The sequence below is a fragment of the Stegodyphus dumicola genome, chromosome X1 (genome assembly GCF_044657685.1).
Source record: "Stegodyphus dumicola isolate Sdum_Otavi_A_Nest chromosome X1, ASM4465768v1".
NCBI classification, from domain to species: Eukaryota; Metazoa; Arthropoda; class Arachnida; order Araneae; family Eresidae; genus Stegodyphus; species Stegodyphus dumicola.
In genome coordinates, this window is record NC_140780.1 from 178814254 (window position 1) to 178836568 (window position 22315).

A 22315-nucleotide genomic window follows, 5' to 3' on the forward strand; every position below is an offset into this window, starting at 1 on the left:
CCCATTGTTTAAAGGTAGAATAACATTATGCTCATATCCTGGGCTAAAAATAAAAGCTACGCGTCAGTATTAAAGGAGTTTCTCTTAGAAAGCCTCAATTAAAAAGTAGTTATAGAAAATGTTAATCAATGCTTAATATTATCAACTGGATTTGACATTTACTCACTATTTGATCAAGTGTATGGCAAACAGATATTCGGCATTTGTAAAGAAAAGAAAGTTGAATCAAAATGAGTTATAGCTTCGTTTTTCTCGACAGCAAAACCATCCTAAGATACTATCGGAATTAATCTCTAAATTATTCCAATAATATTCAGAGCAATGGGGGCATTCATAACTATAATTCACTAATGTAAATCCTATTTTGGCTTCAAATGGTTTTCATTAATTACGTTAATGATGTTGATATTTGTAGAAACTGTTACCAAAAATGTTATGATACTTTATTATTGATGGTTATGTATTATATTATTAAAAAGCTTATTTTTTAATTACCTCATTTTTTGTACTGATAAACAATAAACTATTATAATATGAAAGAACAAAAGAAATGAAATGAATTATTTTCTGATATTTGGGAAAATTTCATCAGCAATATGCATAAAAAGTATCTATAATTGTTTTTAAAACACCCACTTCCAGCTCCATTCAAGTTTTAATTTCCTTATATATTGTTACTGAACGAGACTTAAAAACATCTTTCTTTTACATTATATCTCCCCTTATAACCTTTAACACCCCCGTTTACTTTCCCGTTCATAATTAACGCCATTCTCCTCTTCTTGACCTCATTTAGAACGACATCCTTTCAACAGGACATTGCGAGAGCGTATGTTGCCCACGTTGCGTTACTTTCCTCAATACACAAGGTGTTTTATTTCTACCTTAGCCGGTGCGCTTTCCAGGGCTGTCAACAACTGAAACGTCTGATCAATGGTTCCAGAGCGACTGACACAAAAATACCCATCAGCCAACTCGTTAGATTAGAATAGAATGGAAGCAGCATGAACTGCAGCGCTTGTAACTAATATTTAAATTCTGTTTAATTCTACATACACTCAGCCGCTATTGTTGCCAGATATTGTTTTGGGCTTTTTCTATATCTCAGAATTATCAGAAACTTTAATAATTAATCTTTTCTTTAAAACGTATCTGTAAATGAAACATGAGTCTGCCAATCACCTTCCTTGGTGTAACATTCCGGCAATATGGAAACTGTTGCCAACTCATTAATAAGGTACTTTTCCGCACGAAAAGGAACCTCTCAATTCAAGCTCCAGTCGATAAAATAAAACGTTAAGGATTAAATAGTAATATACGTCTTTATAGTCTTTAGCTATTAATAATCATTAAACGAAAAGTGTACCTTAATTGTTTTTGTAATAATATTAACTAATGCATATGGAACAAGCGTTAGAAATAAAATTGAAATATATCAATGGAGAATCAAAAGAAGTACCTTTTCTTTTGCTTCTTAATAATTTACTTACGGGACATTTAATTTAATGATCAGTAACTATTCCAGTAAATTATCTGTATTATGTGTGATAAGAACTTTTACGTCCTAAATTTGAACACCATTTAATATGTATGCAATATTAATATTCAAGATTATGTGAATAGGTATTTGTATACCAAATAGAATACCGAAGAGAAGTCCTCTATGTATTTTATACAAAGAAATATGATTTTGTTTTATTCTTATGATGGAATTATATTAAACACATATTTTCTTTAAATGCTAAAGCTTGAATATATAGGTCTGATTTCTTTACTGGTATGAAAAAGTTACATGATTTTAGGTTGAGTTTCATTTGCCCATTTAAGCATATGAATATGAATTTACAACATTGACACTCAATCCGTTTGAATTATACTGAAGTATTTATTAAAATTTTGATAACATGTTCACAAACAGTCTTTGATTGCTCAGGTGTGATCTTAATTTAAGGTTTAGTTAATCAACCAAATTTTTAGCGCTTAAGATTGTAATAACATATAGTCGTAAGTTTGAAAATAAAGTAAAGAAAGTTTCGTAGAAATCGTTATCACCTCAAAGGGGCTTTTTTTTATGAGTTTAAAAAATCTAGGTCCTTTCTTTTCCAGACCTATTCGCATTCATGTAATGGCTGTGTGAGTGAATATTCAATAAATTTTATGGTGAAAGAAAATGTATAATTACCTTTATCATTTGGCCTTCTTGGAAAGGTAATTCTTCATCGGCGGCATCAGGATTAGGTGACATTGATTGCGGATCATAATCAAAGAGTGCCACAAAATATCTCACCCTGTTGTCTCCTACGTCACTTACATGGCTCGAGTATGAATCATAATTTCCTTGGTCTTCGTACCTGCTCATTGGTTCATGGAAATCAGACATTCGCCTGTTCGTTTGCGATGGCGCACTACTTATGTTTCCTACACTTCGTCTTTTATTATAGTAGCTGTGGTTAGAATCTCTTTCAGCAGGTGATGGTTGACCACTTCTTGAGGCAACATGGGCAGGCGATTGATTCCTTGAAGTACTCCTGCGATTTTGGTCCTGAATGTTGTGCGATTGTGGAGAAATTCGCTGTCTTCCCGCTGCCGCTTGATTAGGTGGTACTGGTGGCTGGCTTCTACTTGAAGTGGAATCATGAGGTTGCCGCCTTGGCAACGATCTATCTCTTTGAGGATGTTGTTGTGAATGATGATGTTGAGTTTGTGGTCCCCTGTGTGATCGTGAATTTTGTGAGTGATGGGCGTCGGGTTCAGTACGTAGCGGCCTCTGCTGTGAAGAGGATCCCGTGTATCCTTCTGGAGAAGTTGGTCTTTGACTTCCGCGTCTTCTAGGATCGTATTCATCATCAGAAAAACCAGTATCGCAATCCTCTCCACATGCGGTATCTTTAGTTATTTCTGCAACACAGAAAATGTTCATATATAACCACCTTGGAAATAAAAACCAGCATCCCTACACTTCTGAGAATCATGTACTTACCTGGAGGAAGTATATTTTACCATTAAAACAATCTTTCAAACCTACAATGTAGTTTAGTATCAGCTGTACTTAATCCGTTCAGGCAGCTAGCTTTAAAAGAAATTCTGAGAAATTTTATAAAATGGCAGTTCGAATAAAATTATTTATTTGCAGTAATAAGTACGTAAACAGTCAAATTATTTATGATAGAAAGAAATCTTTTTTATTCACTCCTAAATATAAACTATTTGATACTGATTAACAGAGCATAGAGATACTGGTAAAAAAGTAAAAGATTTATTATTATAGTAATTCACTTTAAATTTGCATTTTTTTAAGTGCATATATATTTGCATATACTTTAAATTTGTATACTCATTTTGAGAGAAAGTTGGCATTTTAAATACACACATCACAGAAATATTAACAAAGTATCATGAATACCTAGAGGTAGTGTTACATAATTATCAAAATAAAAAATTTCTATGAAAAATAGCTCCCTGTATACTTTCTAAGCAACTTACACAATCATTTGTATTTCTGAAGCTAAAAATTGTAATTAAATGCATATGATCTTAAAAATTTGTCTAAAAATTTACGGATTTAATTTTCAAATAAATTATTTCATGCAAGTGAAAAAGATCAGTAATGATGATATTAATAGTATATTTCACAAAAGTGTCTTTCATTATGCGTTAAAAAAACCTAGAGTATTAAATATTTTTTTACGTCTTTGCTCTTCTTTCATGTTACAGAAGTTGTCTTCTTTTTGGCATAAAAAAGTATATATTAAGTCACGAAGCAAAGTCAAAATGTTTTATAAATATTGTTTTATACGATCACAGTCCTTGTTAATTAATATATGTATTAAATTTAATTGTATTTAAAACTGAGATATCTGTTAATATAGAATATTAGTATTACCTCATAATATTTCAGCTTTTTATAGGCATGAACTGTTTTGAGAATTAAAAATACTTTAACTGTTTTACTTGACTATTATAAAATAAAATTCTGTTTGGAATTTCATCCATCAAATTTTCTTTGCGAACTAAATGTGGAACACAACTTATTACCGTCTGTCCAATGTATTTTTAAAATACAATAACTGCCTATTTATCAAAGCCTTTTTTGATTTAAACTTTATATCAGAACTTTTTTCGACGAATAAGTAGTTCATTTCGCTGACTTAAGATAAAATACACGTGTGGTGATAATTGTTGCTCGCAAAGTTAACAATATTGTACAGTTGTTAAAACGTTAATGCAAAATTTGCTGACACTTTTACGTTTAAAAAAAGTTATATGATGACTTCGTATTAAATTTTAACGGCATCTACATTTTAACTTTCATTTAGATGATGCTTGAATTCTAAAAAAAATTAATTTTCAATACGTAATTTTCTTCTCTAGTTTTATAGATAAGCATAACTAAGGGGTTTATATTTAGGTATAGAAAAGGCGATAATAATAGTTATTGCCAAAGTTGAAGCAATGATCAGTGATTTTAGACAATATAGGATCTTTTTTGTAATGCTAGTACTGAAATGTTTCTTCTCCATGTTTAAAAACACAATTGGGGAAATAAACCGATAACAGAAATGATTAATAATTTTATGCCTTTTAATTCGATAATACAAGAACTAAGATTGTTTAAAGCCATCATATTATTGATTATGCAGCCAAAAGTTCTCAAATTAGAAAGATATGACAGGAAAAATTTCATCATTTCAAAGCTACAGAATGAAATTTGCACATGAGGAAAATAAAAAAGGTAAAAACAAATTCCATAAAAATTTAATAAGACAAACATAATAAAAGCAGTTAGAAGCAAAGATTTTTAGTTGAAGCACACGCACGCATATAGTTGGATGGGTAATGCATCACCTAAAAATCAAAATTAATTTTATACAAATGGAAACATATTACATGCTCCTAAAGGGGGGAAAGAGCCAGGTTTTTACGCATACTTACTATAACTTAGATTGCCTTCCTGGACAGCTACATTTAAAAGATATTAACCGTATGTCAGAAAATTCTGCATATTATATATGAGATAAGACATTTTTTTCTTTAGTTAGGGAAAACGGATTTGGGGAAAACCTATTCTAAAACTTGCTATAAATCTACTTACAATATATAAAATACATAACAATTTAGAAAAGCAACAACAAACTAAAGATCTCAGAAGTAAGATAATATAATTGTTTCAAATAATTTATCAAATTTTCGCAATCTCGCTTTCTTCATATTTTATCAAAGCTATTTAAATACTTGTAATCAAACTCCTTTCACTTTGCACCTATGGGTAATTTCTTCTTCGTAATGGAGTTAAAATTTTATTTCAGTTTAAAAAACTTTAATTAAAAAGGAAGGCATTGTAACATCTTAGTTTTGTTATAGATATCTTACTGGTAAGATATCTTTGATAAAAATTACTTTTAATTAATTTTTCCATTTGTTTTTAAAACTTGCTTGTAAACGAGATGGAAAAAACGTGGCTTCCAAGTTGGAAGTTAATCTTTTTTATGACAAATTCGTGTTTATTTTTGAAGCTTACGGAGAATTCTACATTGCATGTCTGTTATTTGTGGCATGGAAAGCGGTTATTTTAATTGCTAAAAAAATCGAAATTCTAAAAGTAATGTTGTATACTTGCGTAATAAGATATAAATGATGCTGAAAGAAACTGAGTCGATGTATGCAATCGGTGATATGTAGTGCTGAATACCATGAAATGAAATATTACGGAGCTTCTTGTATATTGTAGGATATCAGTAAATTAAGTTACATGTCAAATCAGAAGCTTAAAATTATAAATTTCCAAAGTTATCTAAGAAAAAAGTGTTACTAACGTCTTGAATTTCGAAATAAAAGAGATCCTGTATAGGCCTACTAGTTATAAGCAAATAAGATGCCCAGTTTGTTTTCGATATTATGTGATTAGATCTTGCGTCTACTATAAGTATATTGATTAGTTAAGTAACGGAACACCGATAAATCAAAGCTTTGATCGTAAGACCGCGGAATCAAGAATATTTCAGTACGAGGAAATATTCTTGATTTAAAGCGTAAGACTTACTGTATGGTCTTATAAACAGTTTTGTAAGATTTAATTCTCATAATAATTATTCCTGTTTCTTCCTCGGGACTTCGTATGAATGTTAGTTTATTCTTTCTTACGACTTTTCTATACCATATACATAAGTTAAGTTCTTTTTCAGGACTTAAGATGCCTATGTGTTTGATATTATGACCTGGCTTAAAGAAATTGTCTGCGTTTGCTTTTTTTATTTAAAGTGGCACTTTCTTAAAGGAAAAAATATGTCATAAACTATGAAGCTGATGAGTTATCTATCAAAATATATCTGCAGACTATGGAATTATTGTTTATAAAGACATTCCTGTAATATATCAAAGGTGCTCATATTTGAATGCATTTGAAGGTTTGAGAGAATTTTATACAATTACTAACTTTTAAAGAACAAACAGGAAGAATGACAAGCACTCGAAATGTAAACTGGAGGAAAGGAGAAAAAAAATTCATCTGAGCATGGAACTGCATTCGTTTCGTAATGAAATGTTTCAAATATTATGCAGATTTCGCAAGTGAAAAAGAAAGTTAAAAATAAAAGTTAAGAAAAGGCTGCAACATTTGATTTTACTTTCAGATTTTTAATAAAATTTCAGAATATTTCACAAAAATAATTTTTTATCTATAAATTGTTTAAAATTTCATTGCCTTATTTCTGAGAATCTTAGCTTATTGAAAGACTTAAATAAAATAAAATACATAATGCATTAAAATCACTTCTGTGAGAATAAATGTGCGTTTCAGAATCATATTTATTCTGTAGAAGTCATTTTTACAAAGAATTAATTTAGAATTTTTAATTTTTACGAAGAAGTTTTAAGTAGTAATTTTAATAATAATTTTATATATAGTTTGATTATAATCTTATTATATTTACAGATCTTCTCAGTTCTTATTTAAATTGTATTCAACTGAGAGTATTTTCTCGAGATACTAATCTGAAAATTGCATTAGGATATATTCAGAAAACACGCATAAATTAATTTACTACACTTCAACCCTATTATTGATACTCAAAGAGAAATCACTTAAAGCAAAGATGTTATAACTAATTGGAGCAAAAATGCCATAAATATATTTTTTGAAAAGTAGAAAAGAGGGGTTAATTTCAGTTATTCTTTCCGAACTCCAAATTCATTTTCCTTATTGAAGTCCTTGCGTATTCATTCACAGTTCTCTTATGCGAAGGCAAAACTCAGTAATTGGATGAATAGAAAATATTTATTTACTTACTTAATCTGCTGACGGATCTATCAGTTATGCAGACTAGCGTAATTTTTAAGTTGTTGGAAGTAATAAAAATTAAGATAACTCTTTAATAAGTATAACTTTTTATCTTAAATATTATACGCCAACAAGTATTTCACTTGAGGCGCGTTAAATATTCTTTCTCTGACGTTCCGCGGCCTTTCTGACCAGAATGTCAATGGTTTTAATCAAATGATTAAAATCATGATTTTAACCGGAGGAGTTTTTTAAAAAATTATTGTTTCAAACCAAGCATTCTTCCATTTTTTAAATGATGGAACAGGTACTAATCAAAGCTTAAGGTAATCTGTAATGCTTTTATAAGCTTTTTAAAGAAGAAACATTTTTTGAAATATTTTAAACAAGCTGTATTGGTGCAACGCAAGAAAGTGAATCGTTTCTATGTCCGTTTAGTCTCAAATCTGATGATAACTGCACAGATTCAATATGCTGTAAAAACAGCCGCTTCTCTAAAATAGATAATAAAACAGGTAAATCTTTCTATGCTACAAATTTTCTATACAATCTTTCTATGCATTTTGTAGTACAGAAAACTTTTATTTTATAAAATTAGCGGAAATGCTCCATCCGGGATATAAATTTTTGCTCAGGTGATTTTAATGGTAAATTAGTAAATGATATATAAGAACAAATAGAGAAATATAGTAAAGTTTTAGCTAATAAAAATATGTATGATGCTAGACGATTTGTCAAAGATCCAAAATCGACCAATTATCTATGTACATATTTGCAGAATAGGTAAAAATTGTATATTTAATGGAAATTACTGATACATCATTAACATGACATAAATTTAATCTTGCTCTGTTAATGCCATAAAAAAGTTGGTAACAAATTGTTGTTTGAAACGTTGTAAAATTTCTATTACCGAATAATGTAGCGCAAATATGGCACACATTAGAAAACAGTTTTCAGCTTATATCTTTTATATTTTTTCAGCACTTATATATAAATTAATGGCCAAAGATTTAACTATATGAGACGTTACTAAACATGTTATTCATGCCGTAAAATAGTTTTGAAATCATCACCTTGTCTGAGCCAAACTTGAGGAACAGATTTAAATGTACCATCTGAAGTACGTTGAAACTGAGAATCTCTTGAAAGCTATTTAAATAATTGGTCAGTTTTCATGTAAATTGCAGAACAGAACTGAGATGTAATGGATGGTTTACTGCTGGCCATTATAATTACTGTACCAAGAAGGAAGCGCACAACAAACTTGGAATTTGTATGTACATGCTGAGATATGCAAATGATTAATATTTCATCTCATGCGCAACATTACAGGCATGAGAAATGACATCTGAAGCTGTATAAAATGTATTGAAATGCCTAATTTGTATTCGGAAATCGGATTACTCGTTGTGTGTTGCTTTGGGAATAGTGTTATGTGTCGTCTCTTGTAAAAAAAATATACTCACACCGATACGTCGCAGAATTCGATCACGAGAGAATCGTAGCCTTCCATGATTACAGATTTTAATACCACGCAACTACGGTTCACGTTGTCGAGCTCGAAAGACTGTTATGAGAAGTTTTGCAATCTTTGAGTGAAGGAGGGCCACGCAGAGCGACTTGCGGGATCTCAACTCATCAACTCACTAATGCCGAGGTGACAGACATGTTGTAATCATCGCTGTTAGGGATGTTATAGTCACATCACATTCCCTGGTTTAGAAGACTGGATGATTTACACAGCACCAAGTATCCACACATACAGTGCAACAGACAGAGTCTGTAGCGTCGCGGGTTGTCAGCAAGACGTACATTGTCATTGTAGCACAGCAATCAGCACCTACAATTGTGCTTGAATGCACACATCAAAGGCAGGACGTTGTCATTTCTGGCGAATCTCACTTTTGCTTATAGCAATATTATGGCCGTATCCATGTGCAAAGGCACATTGAGAACGAACATTGGAAGCTTATACTCCATCGTCATACAGGCCAAGCATCTGAATTGATGTCATGAGATTTCACTTTGTATTTATTGGCTCGAAGCACTTTGTATTTTGACTCGAAGCATTAAGATTGGACCCGCCAAAGGCACGCCCTCGTTGCGACGTTCTTTCACTCATTCAATCATCACTTAGATACCATTTTTAGAATAACGAATGATGTTTTTATGATATTCATCAAAAGCAGGGTGTCAGAATCCATAACATAATTCTCAGAAGTTCCTTCTTCTATTATTCTGTGTCGTATATTTTTGACTTTACAATGCCATATTCCTCGAATAATTTTGAAACGGATATGCCTTTTTCTATTTCTGCAGCAATTCCAATTTTGTTTGTGATAACCGAAAGATTTTAATTTTGATAAGATGACTGTAATAATAATAGCGTACATAAAATAATGAGCTGGATTAAATTATAAAGTTAACGAAAAGGGCAATTTGCTATATTAATTGAACTTAACGGTTTTCGGAATCTAATCCTTTCTTCCGTTGCCGCTCGCTGCTATGCCAACAGTAAAACAATATAAGCAAAATCCCGTCCCAAACAGTGAAATAGAAATATGCTAACGCCTCCCAAACCGCAGTATGTTATAAAAGTGAAGCGCAGGAATTCCAGTTAATATGGCGAAAAATCACATTTAATGCACACCTTCATTTTTTAAAAGTATTTTATTCTCCATTTCTAGACTTCCAAGGAAAAGAACTTTTCTGGTAGTCCGGAAGTCTAGATATTAGATATTGGACGTGCAGATTTCAGACTTTGTACTGTAATAAAATAATTATGTATAAAATATTTATTACGCTTCTCAATATTACATAATTAGAGATTTAATTACTTCGAAAGTCGTGAACGCATGGAGACCATTTAATAAGTTCATGTAGAAGGTAATAAAAATATCTGATTTAAATAAAAGAAAATTGAATTAAAATTTAAAAAAAAACTGATTTTTTTAAAACTGTGTTCTTTTTATGTGCTTCCATGGGCACACACAGGGTAAGTCAAAAAAAGAAATCGAACTCAAATGAATTTTGGATGAAGTTTTAAAGGGAAGGAAATATACACATAATGAAGCTAATGAAGCATAAAATGTATTCCTATGCTTTACATAGCAAAATCAACACGAGAAAGACTAGTTTCGGAATTTTCCCAAATCTGTTTCCGAAATCATATGTAGTTTAGTTGATGGTATCAGAATACGGTTTTAGTGTGTGATAGAGATTTTGCGTTACCACCCTTTTCAGGGTTTGGAACGGCATAAAATTGGTTTGTGCTGTTCCTAGAGAAAGAAATACCAGTGATTTGTATTAAAGGAATTCAGTATCTAACTATTCCTTCCGTCTGACACACTAGGCTTAAAATTCGCTCGAGAAAGTTTTCATTTAAAAGTTTAAATACACCATAGGTTCTGAAAAGCCCTGCTGCATTTTGCCTAAAGTTAATGATAATATTTAAATACTATGAAGGAAGATTAGTGCTCTGTATGAAGAATTCTTTCCAAACCATTTTTATATGACTTTTGAGTGGACAATTTTGTTGAAAACTAACTGCAGATAAATTAAGGAAAAGAGAAAAATAGCGCAATATAAATATAAAATAATTATACAAAATTAATGGAAACAAATGAAAATTTAATAAAAATACTATAAGCTATTTTCTCCCTCCCTCCAGCATGCCCTTCATGGTGTAACGGTAGCACACTCGAAGCGTATTTGATAGGTCCAGGTTCGAGCTCCTGGCAGGGCATTGCTAATTTTTCATGTACTTCTGTTTCAAAATAATTAATGACTCTACAAGACTCGAAATAAAAACAGCAAAAAGAGCTTAATAACCTGTTTCTCACTTAAGATTCAGATCAACTTATTTTGTAACTGGAATTTCAATATTTGACTCTGGTAACGCCGTCTGTTGATGGACTTACCAAAAGGGTTTAACCTCTAAACCGTAAACCAAATGGTTTGATTCGTCTTCCAGAAATGAGATTTATCATTATTCGGTTGAATGCAATTCTTTTCTTTGTCTGTATTCTCCTTGAAAGCTAAATAACTTTCACTTTGTAGAAATAATAAGCTAAAGATTCGATTTATAATCATTTGGAAAACATATACCAAAAGAAAGAATTCTGGAGCTGATATTACAGTGATGACATTTCTAACTGTGTAAAAATCAGTATCTAAGACTGATGTAAACAGGAAGAACAATTTGCAACAATTTGAACATGGAAGACCGTGTCAAATGCATCAGGCTCGCATAGCGAGTTCATACAAATTGGTCTTCAAAAGAATGTCGTCTTCAAAGAACGCTTTTGTGTAGTTTTCTTTTTCTTTTTGATAGGGTTGTAGAGATATTAGGATTTTTTGGAAGCAGGAGATGTGAAAAATGAGCAACGCCTTCGCCGGGAATCGAACTACGGACCTCTGAATACGCGCCCAGCGGGCAGACCACTACACTACGAAGGCATGCTAAGGAGGCGGGAGAACTACCTTATAAGGCTATAGACTAAAAGATACTCTTTTCCCTTTCGAGTCCGTTAGACATCATACTTTCGCATTAACTTAAAATGAATAATAAAAAGTCAGGGTCACTCCCTTCGTAAAACTATCGCTTTAATTCTAAATAAATAAATAAAAATAAAATTTTAATTGAAATTTTTACCAAACTGAAGAGAAAAATAATCAAATTTTACGTAGAGCTATATTAAACAAAGGAATGTTAAAAGACAAAGATAGAGCTAATTTCTTTAATACTAAGTATGGTTTGCTACCAAGTAATTATCACTTTCTTCCTAACTTCAAAAGAATCTGTCAACCAAACTTTATTTACTAGAGTTAGGTTCCTTTGACATATCTTCTATTAATAGGTAGTTTTTTCTGCTCATAGGAGCACATCTAAAGTATTTAGTACTGGGAATACAATTTTTATGAGGATTAATGTCACATTTGTTCAGTACTTCAGTTATCAAACATAATACCATATTTGTTCTGTACTGCGGTTATAAAACGTAATACTCTCTGAATATAGTTCATATATACCGCATCAGGTTCTAAAAGAAAATATTAAAGTATGATTCATTTATCGATTTTGCTGAATGTCCTTTATCTGCAAACTTGATAGTTTGCGAGGTTAGTTACTTGATAGTTATCGTAAAATATATACACATGTTATAGATGTAAATATATTTCACGTATGTTAATGCGAATACCAGCTACATGTGAGGAGGAAAATACTCTTTATGTGAAATTAAATATTTGCATCATCGAAATTTAACATAAATTGCTTTAACAATTAAATGGGCAAAATCTTATCTCAATATGACATGCATAATCTACATCACTCAAACATTACGTTACCTATCGATGGTATATTGGCTCTAGAAGATAGATACATTTCTTTATCACTTAGGGTTTCGTCGGAATCGAGTACTATCTGTCCTGAGTTATTTCTGTGTTCTCTACGGCTCCTATGTTCTACTGTTCCATTGCCTTCTATAGCAGTACAACTCCGATTGCTATATGATTGTTCCTTCCAGCCTTGTCGTCTTTGACTAGGTACCTGAATACTTGGCGGGTTCTGATTCATTCGTCGGACGGTGTGAGAGGACTTTGACTGGTACTCCTGGCAAAAAAGTTGGAACTTTTTTCAAGATCATATAAAGAATGCTTAAGAAAAATAGAATAAGTGAATTATCTTTGAAATGCTCCCTGTAGATCCAGTTTAAGAAATGAATCAAATAAGGTAGGCTTTAGGACTAACAGTTACGGACCTTCTGCGAAGAAAATTCTAATTAGTAAATCATACTTATCGTATTAAAGTCTTTTAAAGCATAATACGGAAAACTAACACTGAAAAGATATTGTTGAGCTCTTTCAACCCAATGAAAAAACATGAATTTGAAGGTTCGTATTCAAATTAATTTCGTTAATTACAAAATTTTGAACTTCAGCATTTCTAATATTTTTATACAGGAATATGGGTCCTTTTCTTTTTAAAATCATTTTCGAATTTTCGCTTTATATGAATTAGGACAGGTTTCCGAAATATTAGGTGTATGAAATGGTTAGTAGAAAACGTTCATCAATACAGGCTTACCTGAGACTGCGATTTATCATTTTCTATATCTTCGCATTCCAGGTCATCGGTTTCGTTAATGCTTTCTACTTTGCAAAGCATCTTGGGCTTTCCCTGTAAGAAAGCATGAATTATTTCACATAATGTCTGAAAGCCCAAGAAGGTAAGATTTGTTTACATCATAGAAATGTGCTTTCGATTAGTTAATTTTGATAATTGTTAATTAAAATTTTTAAAAATTAATTTAAACTGCAAATGTTTTAATTTTAAAAAGTGATTTTTTTTGTTTTCAAATTTTTAAATCTTCTGAAGCATTAAAAATAATTTAAATCATATTACGCTAAATAATAAAAAGATGACTTCTTAATACATTTGCTTATTGTTTTCGAATCTGAATGAATTATATAAATCTGTAAAACGTGAAACAGGAATTTTGTGGCTATATTCAACAAGAAAACTCAAAGTGAAGAAATCTTATTGATTTCTAATGGCTACCTAATACTAAAAAAATGTATATAAAATAATATGAAAATTATATTTTGCAACAGAATTAAAATAAAAATGATGCATAAATTTCGCATATTAATGCAGATTCGAATTTGTTTTAAGATTAAAAGTATTATCTTATGTGTTACAGTGTAGTGTCAATTTGTAGCAGTTTCTCAAGTCTAGCAAATTATACATCTAAAGTTGATTCAGACCCCTAAAGTTTAAAATTATGCTATTTTTCTTACTATCTAGAATTCCTTTAAAATAAAAGCATAAGACGTTTTGTATGACTTAATTATCGTAATTATAGTAATGTATGGAGTTCAATGCTGTAAGAATACCCCATTAATATATTATGTAATATTTTACATATCAGAATATGTTTTAAAAGGTACGGTTTAGTAAATGACTTCAATTAAAATGTAATTTCTACTGTTTACCTGTTAATTAATACACACATTGGTTTAAATAGAAAAAAATAAATAAAGTGACCCTTCTCATGATACACACCTTTCATGAACAAGACGTTTCAAAGTTACCATTATTTCTGAGAACGTGAATTAATGTCGCTACCGGTAATTATAAAATCCTGCTGTAAGCTGACCTTTCCATAACCCGACTAATTTGGTCAAACGCATTTATAAAAGTGACCACCAAAATACTTATTTTCTGCATCAGTTTCTATATCGATATATTTCAGGCATTATAAAAGTTGAGAAACTTATCTTCAATGAAAACAACGTGAGAAAAGTACTTATACAGAAAACAATTTTTTATGCGCTTCTGAAATTTTAGTTTTATTCTTATCTCAACATAATATAATTCGTTGCATAGGCTACTCTTCATGCAGCACTCTTTTAACGATTAATTATAATCCTAAACTTTTATATTACTTTTTCCCATTTTTGCCGGCTCAAGAAAAAAAATTTCCAATCCATATTTAAACCAAGGCAATTCATTTTTGCTTTTGAGGTTGTTGCAATGGGCTGCGTTTATTTCAAAATTCACAGCTCACTATATATATGCAGTGACTTTTTATTTTAGATTTTGAGAAGCTAAATGAAAAATCTTTGATTTATAGATCTGAAAAAAAGTAAAAGTATTAAATTAAGTATTAAAATTACGTTAAAAAAGTATTAAAATTCGCTTGCAATTTATAGCGAATGAAACTGGCAGAAAAGTGCGATAAATAGTTGAAAGCAATGAAATGGCTTATTTACTTAATAAAAAGAGAATTAAAATTTATTATTTAGTTAAAATTACTTAAGAAATAATTTTAAGAAAGAAATTCATAGAAAATTAAGTGCGCGATAAATTTAAAAAAAGTTTTTGTTTCATTAGTCGCTACTTAACTTAGTCATTAATTCATGATTTAATACTGATATATTAATAAACCAAAGCATTGCACTTTAATAATTGCTTGCAATGCACAAAAATATTGCCCGACATCTTTTCCTATCAGCTATAGTATTCCAACAGTAGGGGTGGGATAAGCAGTGTCTTTCATTTGAAACATTTAATCATAAAATAAGATAGGTTGCTATCTGATTACAAAGGTTTGCAAAATGAAACTTCAAAAGGTATTTCTAGAGAAAATTTTAAATGACTTTACAAACTGCTAAAACTGTGACATGTACAGGCATATTCTTAATAACTATTTAACTAAAAAGAAAATTATGGCCATGTTTTGAATTTGCTGGGTCACATTGCCAAATTTTTCAAATCGTAAATTTGATATTCTTCACTAACTTCCCAATGTGGATGCTAGCTTCTGCTGGCAAATGTTGAGATCTATTATTGTTAATCCAAAGGGCAATAAGGAAGCATTCATTCTTCTCCGTTTTCACAGTTTGTGGCAATGGTAACGTTTGTTTTCAGCAATGGGTTGCAGTGGCATTCACTTACTTGAACAATAGCAATACAATGAGATTTACTCCACATGCAGCCTGCGTCGAAACTCACGTAATCTCCAGAATCGCGCGCACTAAATTCGAATGAAAGTACTCATTATGATGGTAAAACGTGATAATAATGGATAAACATGATAATGGTGGCAATGGACCTTTAACAGATGGAAAAATGTTTTCTGGCATGATGAATTTGTTTACTCTTGCATTATAGTGATAACCAAGCTTAAATATGGGGCAAGTAGCACAAGTGTTTTGAAGCATGTTTGGATTTCAACAAGCCCCTCATGCTCCTTTCGTTACCATTCCAAGAACACGTAGGTGCCGGAGCTGAAAAGATCTACAAGCCGAATATCTCCATCCATGCGTATATGTGATCTGCACGAAATAGCCTTTTCTTGAACAGAAAAGCACATTCTTTTCGGATTCGTACAATTGTTGAGTGACTAAAGGAAAATGACAAAGAACTCGCCACATTAGCTTAAATATCCTGCTTTCTCAACTCTCTCACAGTTGAACATTTATGCGATATTATAGACCAAATTTTCGTCTCGGATTGTGTGTTATGGTAATCTTACAACAGACATGAGTCGAATGGAGAATGTTTAGAAAATTATGGAATCTCTTCTAGGCATCGGCGAGCCATAATTGGAAATGAAGATAAACGAATGCGTTATTAATTGGAAATTTCTAATGCAAATTTAAATCGCTATATAGCTACATTTTAAAAAATAAAAAATGTAAAAGGAACGAAATAACTAAATATTCATTTATAAAAAAGTAGTAAAGGGGCTGTTTAGATATATTTTAGATTCATTTTCTGATAAAAATTTTCAAGGGTTCTTTTGTACAATTTTGAAATAATTAAAATAAACATCTACAGATACAGGGTCACAAACTAGTATAGCCTTTCTAAAGTGAGTCTTATATTGGATCAATTGCTCTCATGAAGCAAGTAGAAATCCTAGTAAATTCTAAAAAGATTTACAAAGCTCACGCAAAAATTTCAACTAAATTTCTTAACCCCACCTATTATTAACTTCTTTTCAAATTTTTGACTGACCTATTGTCATCAGGCAACTTCAGCTGGCCAGGTAAAACTGAAAGATAAGTGACTTATTATATTAAAATTTGAATGCGGTGTTTTCTTTGATAAGCTGAAATTCCCTTCAATATGTGTGTTGGAAAATACACTGCTGTTTAGTGAAACTGCCGTACTAACAATGATATGAGTTACAGCACAGATATTTATGGAAGCGATGACGTATGATATAAGGTAGAAAAATTAAAACGGTATACTTGCATGTTATAAGGAGCATACTAAATCAGTACATTTGTTTAGATCCCTTTAATCGATAGCAATGGATTCCACAAGATGTTTCATTGCCAACAGAATGTCATTCTAGACAGATTCAATATGCATCCCCAATGCATGCATGAATGGTAATTACGGTGCTGACATACAGGGTCGAATCTTTGAGCAATCATATATTATAGGTGCTTGATGGAAGGGAAAAGGGGAAATGGCGTAGATTAAGAAAGAATTGAAACAGGCTGGAAACGTTGGGAATTACATACAATATGGAAGATAGTACTGTTCTTTTGTAGCTCCAACAAGATTCCAAAGGAACGGTAGGACTGCTGATTTTAAAATCAGGCTCTGGTTGTCCACATTGCCCGTGATTCGTAGAAGGCAAGGGCATTATTGAAACATCACCATTCGAAATTCTAAGTCTGACACTGGGTTAATTTTGAAGCTGTTTATTAGAGATTTCTAGATGCCATTTCTCATTATATCAAAGATTGAAAACACGATCACCATGTGTCTAGAGATTGTACAAAGAATCATCGGATGGGCTGATTTACTCTCATTCATTGTTCCAGAGTCTTCCTTTTTTTCCTCATCGAAATTGCTAACATCTGTGGTAAAAGTCGCAGTGACAGATTCCTAGCTATGAGCCCTTGCTACAACAATCGTCGGCGAACAATGGAGTCTTTGGTTAATATGTCTCTGTTCTTCACAGTGGTAATAATGTATAAGGTATTTTCTCTCTCCGTTAAGAGTTTCTTAGAGGTGTTATTGGAATATAGTCGACGCGTATTCGAGAGGTCCAGGGTTCGAGTCCAGGGTTCGAGTCCCGGCTTTTTTCACTCTTCCTGCTTCACAAAACTTAATGATTCTACAAGTCTAGTGATTGTGTTCCTAATTTATCTTATTTATTAATTTTTACTAATTGTTAGGGCTTTATTAAAATGTGAGATGCATTTAATTAAAGTATTTAGCAATTAAATTATACATTTTAAAGGAAGAGCCACCACTGACTTTTAAAAAGACTTGAAAATTATATTTACAAGAACAATTAAGTAACTGCATACTAGAACTTTGCACTATAGAGCTATCCAACTTTATTAATTTCCTTAATATTCATTAAAAATTATTTCATTCTAACAAGAAGTTATTAATGCAGCCTACTCAACTGCAACTTAACTTTTGCACATATTTTTCGCCTTAAGTTTAATGGTTATGAAGTTAGAGATTATGGAGGATTATTTCTAATTAAGGAGATTTTCAACTAGATATGCTTGTAATAGATCATGAAACATATTAATTTTAATAAGCATAACAAATTTATTACAATGTATTTATATTTCGATGTTCTTGCATACTATTCATAATACATTTAGTATGAAAAAAGCATTGATATAGTCTTATACTTTTCATACTTAACAAAATTATCACACAAAATAGTTGACATTTTCAAAATATAAACATTTAATTTTATGAACTACTAAGATAGGTTTTATATGAAGTTAACATTCATATAATAACTATGAAATTTAATTAACGTAAAGGTTTTTTTAACTTTAAATATTAAATATGATACATCATGTCTTAATTTAATACATTGATTTGCGTAAAAACTGTCTGGCTTTAAAATCTTACGAGAGGCAGATTTAAAGCCAGTTATTCACAGTGTTTATTTCTAGTTCATAAACATTAAGAAAACAATAAAAAAAGAGGTGGAGGAGTGAAGAATTAAGTTGGACATTGAAATTTAAGAGAAAGGATAGAAAAGAAGTTCATGAGCTTAGCAAGGCTATCAGATTTATCTTATGCCTAGGTGTGTGCACGTAATTTATAATTTTGAATGAAAATAAAATTAATGTGTTGCTTCCTTAAATGATCCTCAAACTTTTTTTGAAATTCATGAAAGATGTCTAAATCACTCAGATTCTTCTTTGCCCTTATTAGCTAAAACTCTCTGATCGAGTTTAATGAAATTGCTATTAGCAATAAATAAGATATATGTGCTAAATAAAAAACCCTAAAAAGGTATTTTAAATTATATTCGTTTTAATTGCAGACTACCTAAAAGAACATGAGAAGATTTAGATGATTTTCAAAGACTAATCGATTTTTGCGTGAAGTTCTTTGCCATTCTTTGATATTTATTAATTAGGAGATTGATAATAAGAAAATTTAAAATTCATGAGTTATTTAGAAAATGATTTCATTTTCTTTATCATGATTTCCTTTTTTAATGACATCATGGTTAGCAGAATCGGAACCCAAGGGTTTAGTGTGTTTTGAATCCCGCATAAGGCATGGAGGTTTGTGATTACAGTGTCTTTGCGAAAGAGGTACGCTTAATATCGGTTGACAGGTAAGTCCTATCAAGAAGTTGGTCGTAGGAGAAGAGGAAATAAGATTACAACCGTTAAATTGGTCTTGATAAAATAATGGGAGCGGGCGTAAAAGTACTCCGTCATCACTAATGCTTTGGCAAATGATAGGATTTGCTGCCTATTCATGTTTTCCCGTTCCATTCTTTGATATTCCTCTTCCTCTTATTAATAGCTGCTGTTGATGATTTATTTCCCATTTCACTAAGGTAGTAGTTTTAATACAAATATAGTATTATTATGTAAAGTAACTTAATTAATTTTGTGTGCCAATTTCAAATTCAGTTCTTTACGACATGATCTGCTACATGAACTAACTATTAAAAATAGTTAGCGCAGCCGAAACAATTTTTATTCAGTTATCAACAAGAAACATAAACAAAACAAGGTGTATTACATTGCTTTCATCTACCTTAGTTATTAACACTCAGAACATTATATGTATATCAGACTTTTAACCCGTTAATATATTTCCAGTGAATACACTGAGAAGATGTCCTAATTCCTCCTCCAAATAGTGCTTATTTAAGCTCATTCGTACAGATTTTAACTAACAAAATGAAATTTATTTTGTCATTTAAATGTGCTGCGGTGAAGTGCGTGAATAAAAACTGTATGATTTGAAATAACTGCTTCCTTCAAAGGTGTCACACCATGAAGAAAGCTTCTAATACATTTGAAATTTGCATCATGAACAGGTTTCGATAGGACATGAAATGCATTGCAATGCATATGCAAATCATGCACGCTAGTAACATAACCTAAAAGCACCACAAAAAGGAAGAGCCATAAATTGTTTTAAGTACTGGAATTATGTCCTTTAATGTGGAAAGTTATACACACACTGGCCAATGAACTAGAAACTCAAGATCAATACTTTATTGGACTACCATTTGCACGGATAACTGCTCTGATTCATTTGGGCATCGAGTCTACATGCTTCTGGAGTGCATTTGTGTCCAGAGAATACCATCCATTCGCTATGCAGCTTTTTATAGTAGCTTCTAAAATAGATGGAAGAGGAGAGTGCTGTCGGACGCATTTTTCCACCATATACATTTTCTATGGAGTTAAGAACCGGGATATGCGGTGGCCAGGGAAGGTGTTCGCAAAGGAGGGGAATTTATGCAAGGGATTTAATGCTATGATTACTGTTGACTTTATATGTGTTTGAGGCTGCAATGCTGCATTGAACGCTGAACGCGGATAAAAGAATAGCAAAACTCTGTCTTGTTATTCTTTTATCAGACAAGTTATATTTTTACGCTATTCAATTTTTCGCTTTGTCAGACCAGTCTCGATTCTGCCAACCATGATTATCGTATCAGAATCTGGTAGCACCATGGAGACAGATATAGTGAATAATGTATTATGCATCACATACCGGTCCGTCGCTCGGAGTTATGGTTTTGGGGAGACACTGAATTTTACTCTCATACCCGCCTAACACGTATTGGCATCACATTCAACAGCCATTTCTCCCATGACTTCAAGCTTGCCCACGGCCAAGTATCAACTAAAAAACGCGTGACCGCACGTGGTTTACAACGTTAATTTTCTATTACCCACCAGGTTTCACTGTTGCCTTGCCTAAATCTCCCTCTATATATTACCCATCAAACACGTCTGATGAATGATTGGCAAGAAATAGCTCAAAATACATCACACAAGCTGCACCAGATAAACTTTGACAATCTGTCAAGACAACATGGACTGATATATCCCGAGAACACATCCAAAGCCTCTTTCGTCCAGTGCCAGTGTATGTCACAGCAGTTATTGTCGACTGCCTTAGCTACTGAATAAATAAATAATGGTTTCTTCTTTTCCTCAAATCGACCGCTGCTATAAGTTTAGTCAATTCATCTTTATATCTTACGTTATTTGTTCGGTAAATATGCCTTTGAAATACTGTTTTTAATGATGTTTCATCTTGGTAGCTAGCAGTTTACTTAGTTAAATACAGAATTCTTTTTACCTTATTTATGTCGCACTTTTACTGCATTTACTAAAGTAGGTAAGCTCTCAAATTCATAAACTTTTTTTCAAGTGCTTTGCGTGTAAGTTTATCTATCTTCCCTGCTTATTATAGTAAACATTTAAGTTTATGTATCTTCATTGCCTATTTTAGTACACGTATTAAGTTCATTTTTCTTTCTTTGAATGCCATAAGTCTGAGCATATTCTTTGAAACTGTTAAAAATTTTTATTATGCTGAGTTGCTGATTTATGCTTTCTTACTGATTTATTTAGTTGGCTGTACGATGATGTGCTTCTATGCCGTTTTTTATAACATCTACATACATGGTTCTAAGAGTTATTTCAATGTGTTGATCGATAATGTAATTATTAAAATTTTATACAATTTATTAATTGAAAGTTTTTTGTTATGCATGAAGTGCACATCTTGCAAAAATGCAACAAGTTTATTGACAGGCTGCTTGAATTTTTCATATTTTATGTACCCTGTGAATCCTAAACATTTCGCCTTTCGTACTGACTAAAATGATACTTACAAAGTTTACATAGGAGTTCGTACATAGGAATATTATGTAGTGCTCAATGCTTTTATATGTTCCCTTTTCGCTGTTTGGATAGCAAGCCAGCATATGGCAGGAAATGCTATTATTTCGTCTGGAAAGCAACTCTTGAATATTTCGTCCCCAGAGCATAATGAAAAGTTTCTAGAAATCTGCCGCCACCTTCCCAACAAAACGCAATGAATCGTACAATACTATTTTCATCAGTAATCAAGAATTTTTTTTTTAAATAAATGTTTTTAATAAAATTATTTGTGCTGTTTTCCAGCTAAACATGAGAAATACAATTCATTATGTTGATATCTAAGCATAAGTGATTTTACAGTCTCAAATCTAGATGGTTTCATAA

General features: G+C 31.6%; 1 protein-coding gene across 8 annotated transcripts in view; it reads right to left on the reverse strand.

Annotated features, from left to right (window-relative positions):
• LOC118187080 (RIMS-binding protein 2-like) overlaps window positions 1–22315 on the reverse strand; it is a 481618-nt gene that overhangs the window by 53963 nt on the left and 405340 nt on the right. For 7 of the 8 annotated variants that reach the window (XM_085807914.1, XM_085807917.1, XM_085807913.1 and 4 more), the window contains 4 exons: window positions 13368–13460; window positions 12629–12893; window positions 4933–4959; window positions 2183–2898 (listed from right to left, as the gene is read on the reverse strand). In XM_085807914.1, the coding sequence (XP_085664040.1) occupies window positions 2183–2898; window positions 4933–4959; window positions 12629–12893; window positions 13368–13460 (1101 nt within the window). The remainder of the gene's footprint in view (window positions 1–2182; window positions 2899–4932; window positions 4960–12628; window positions 12894–13367; window positions 13461–22315) is intronic. The other variant, XM_085807911.1, reaches the window with a different exon arrangement.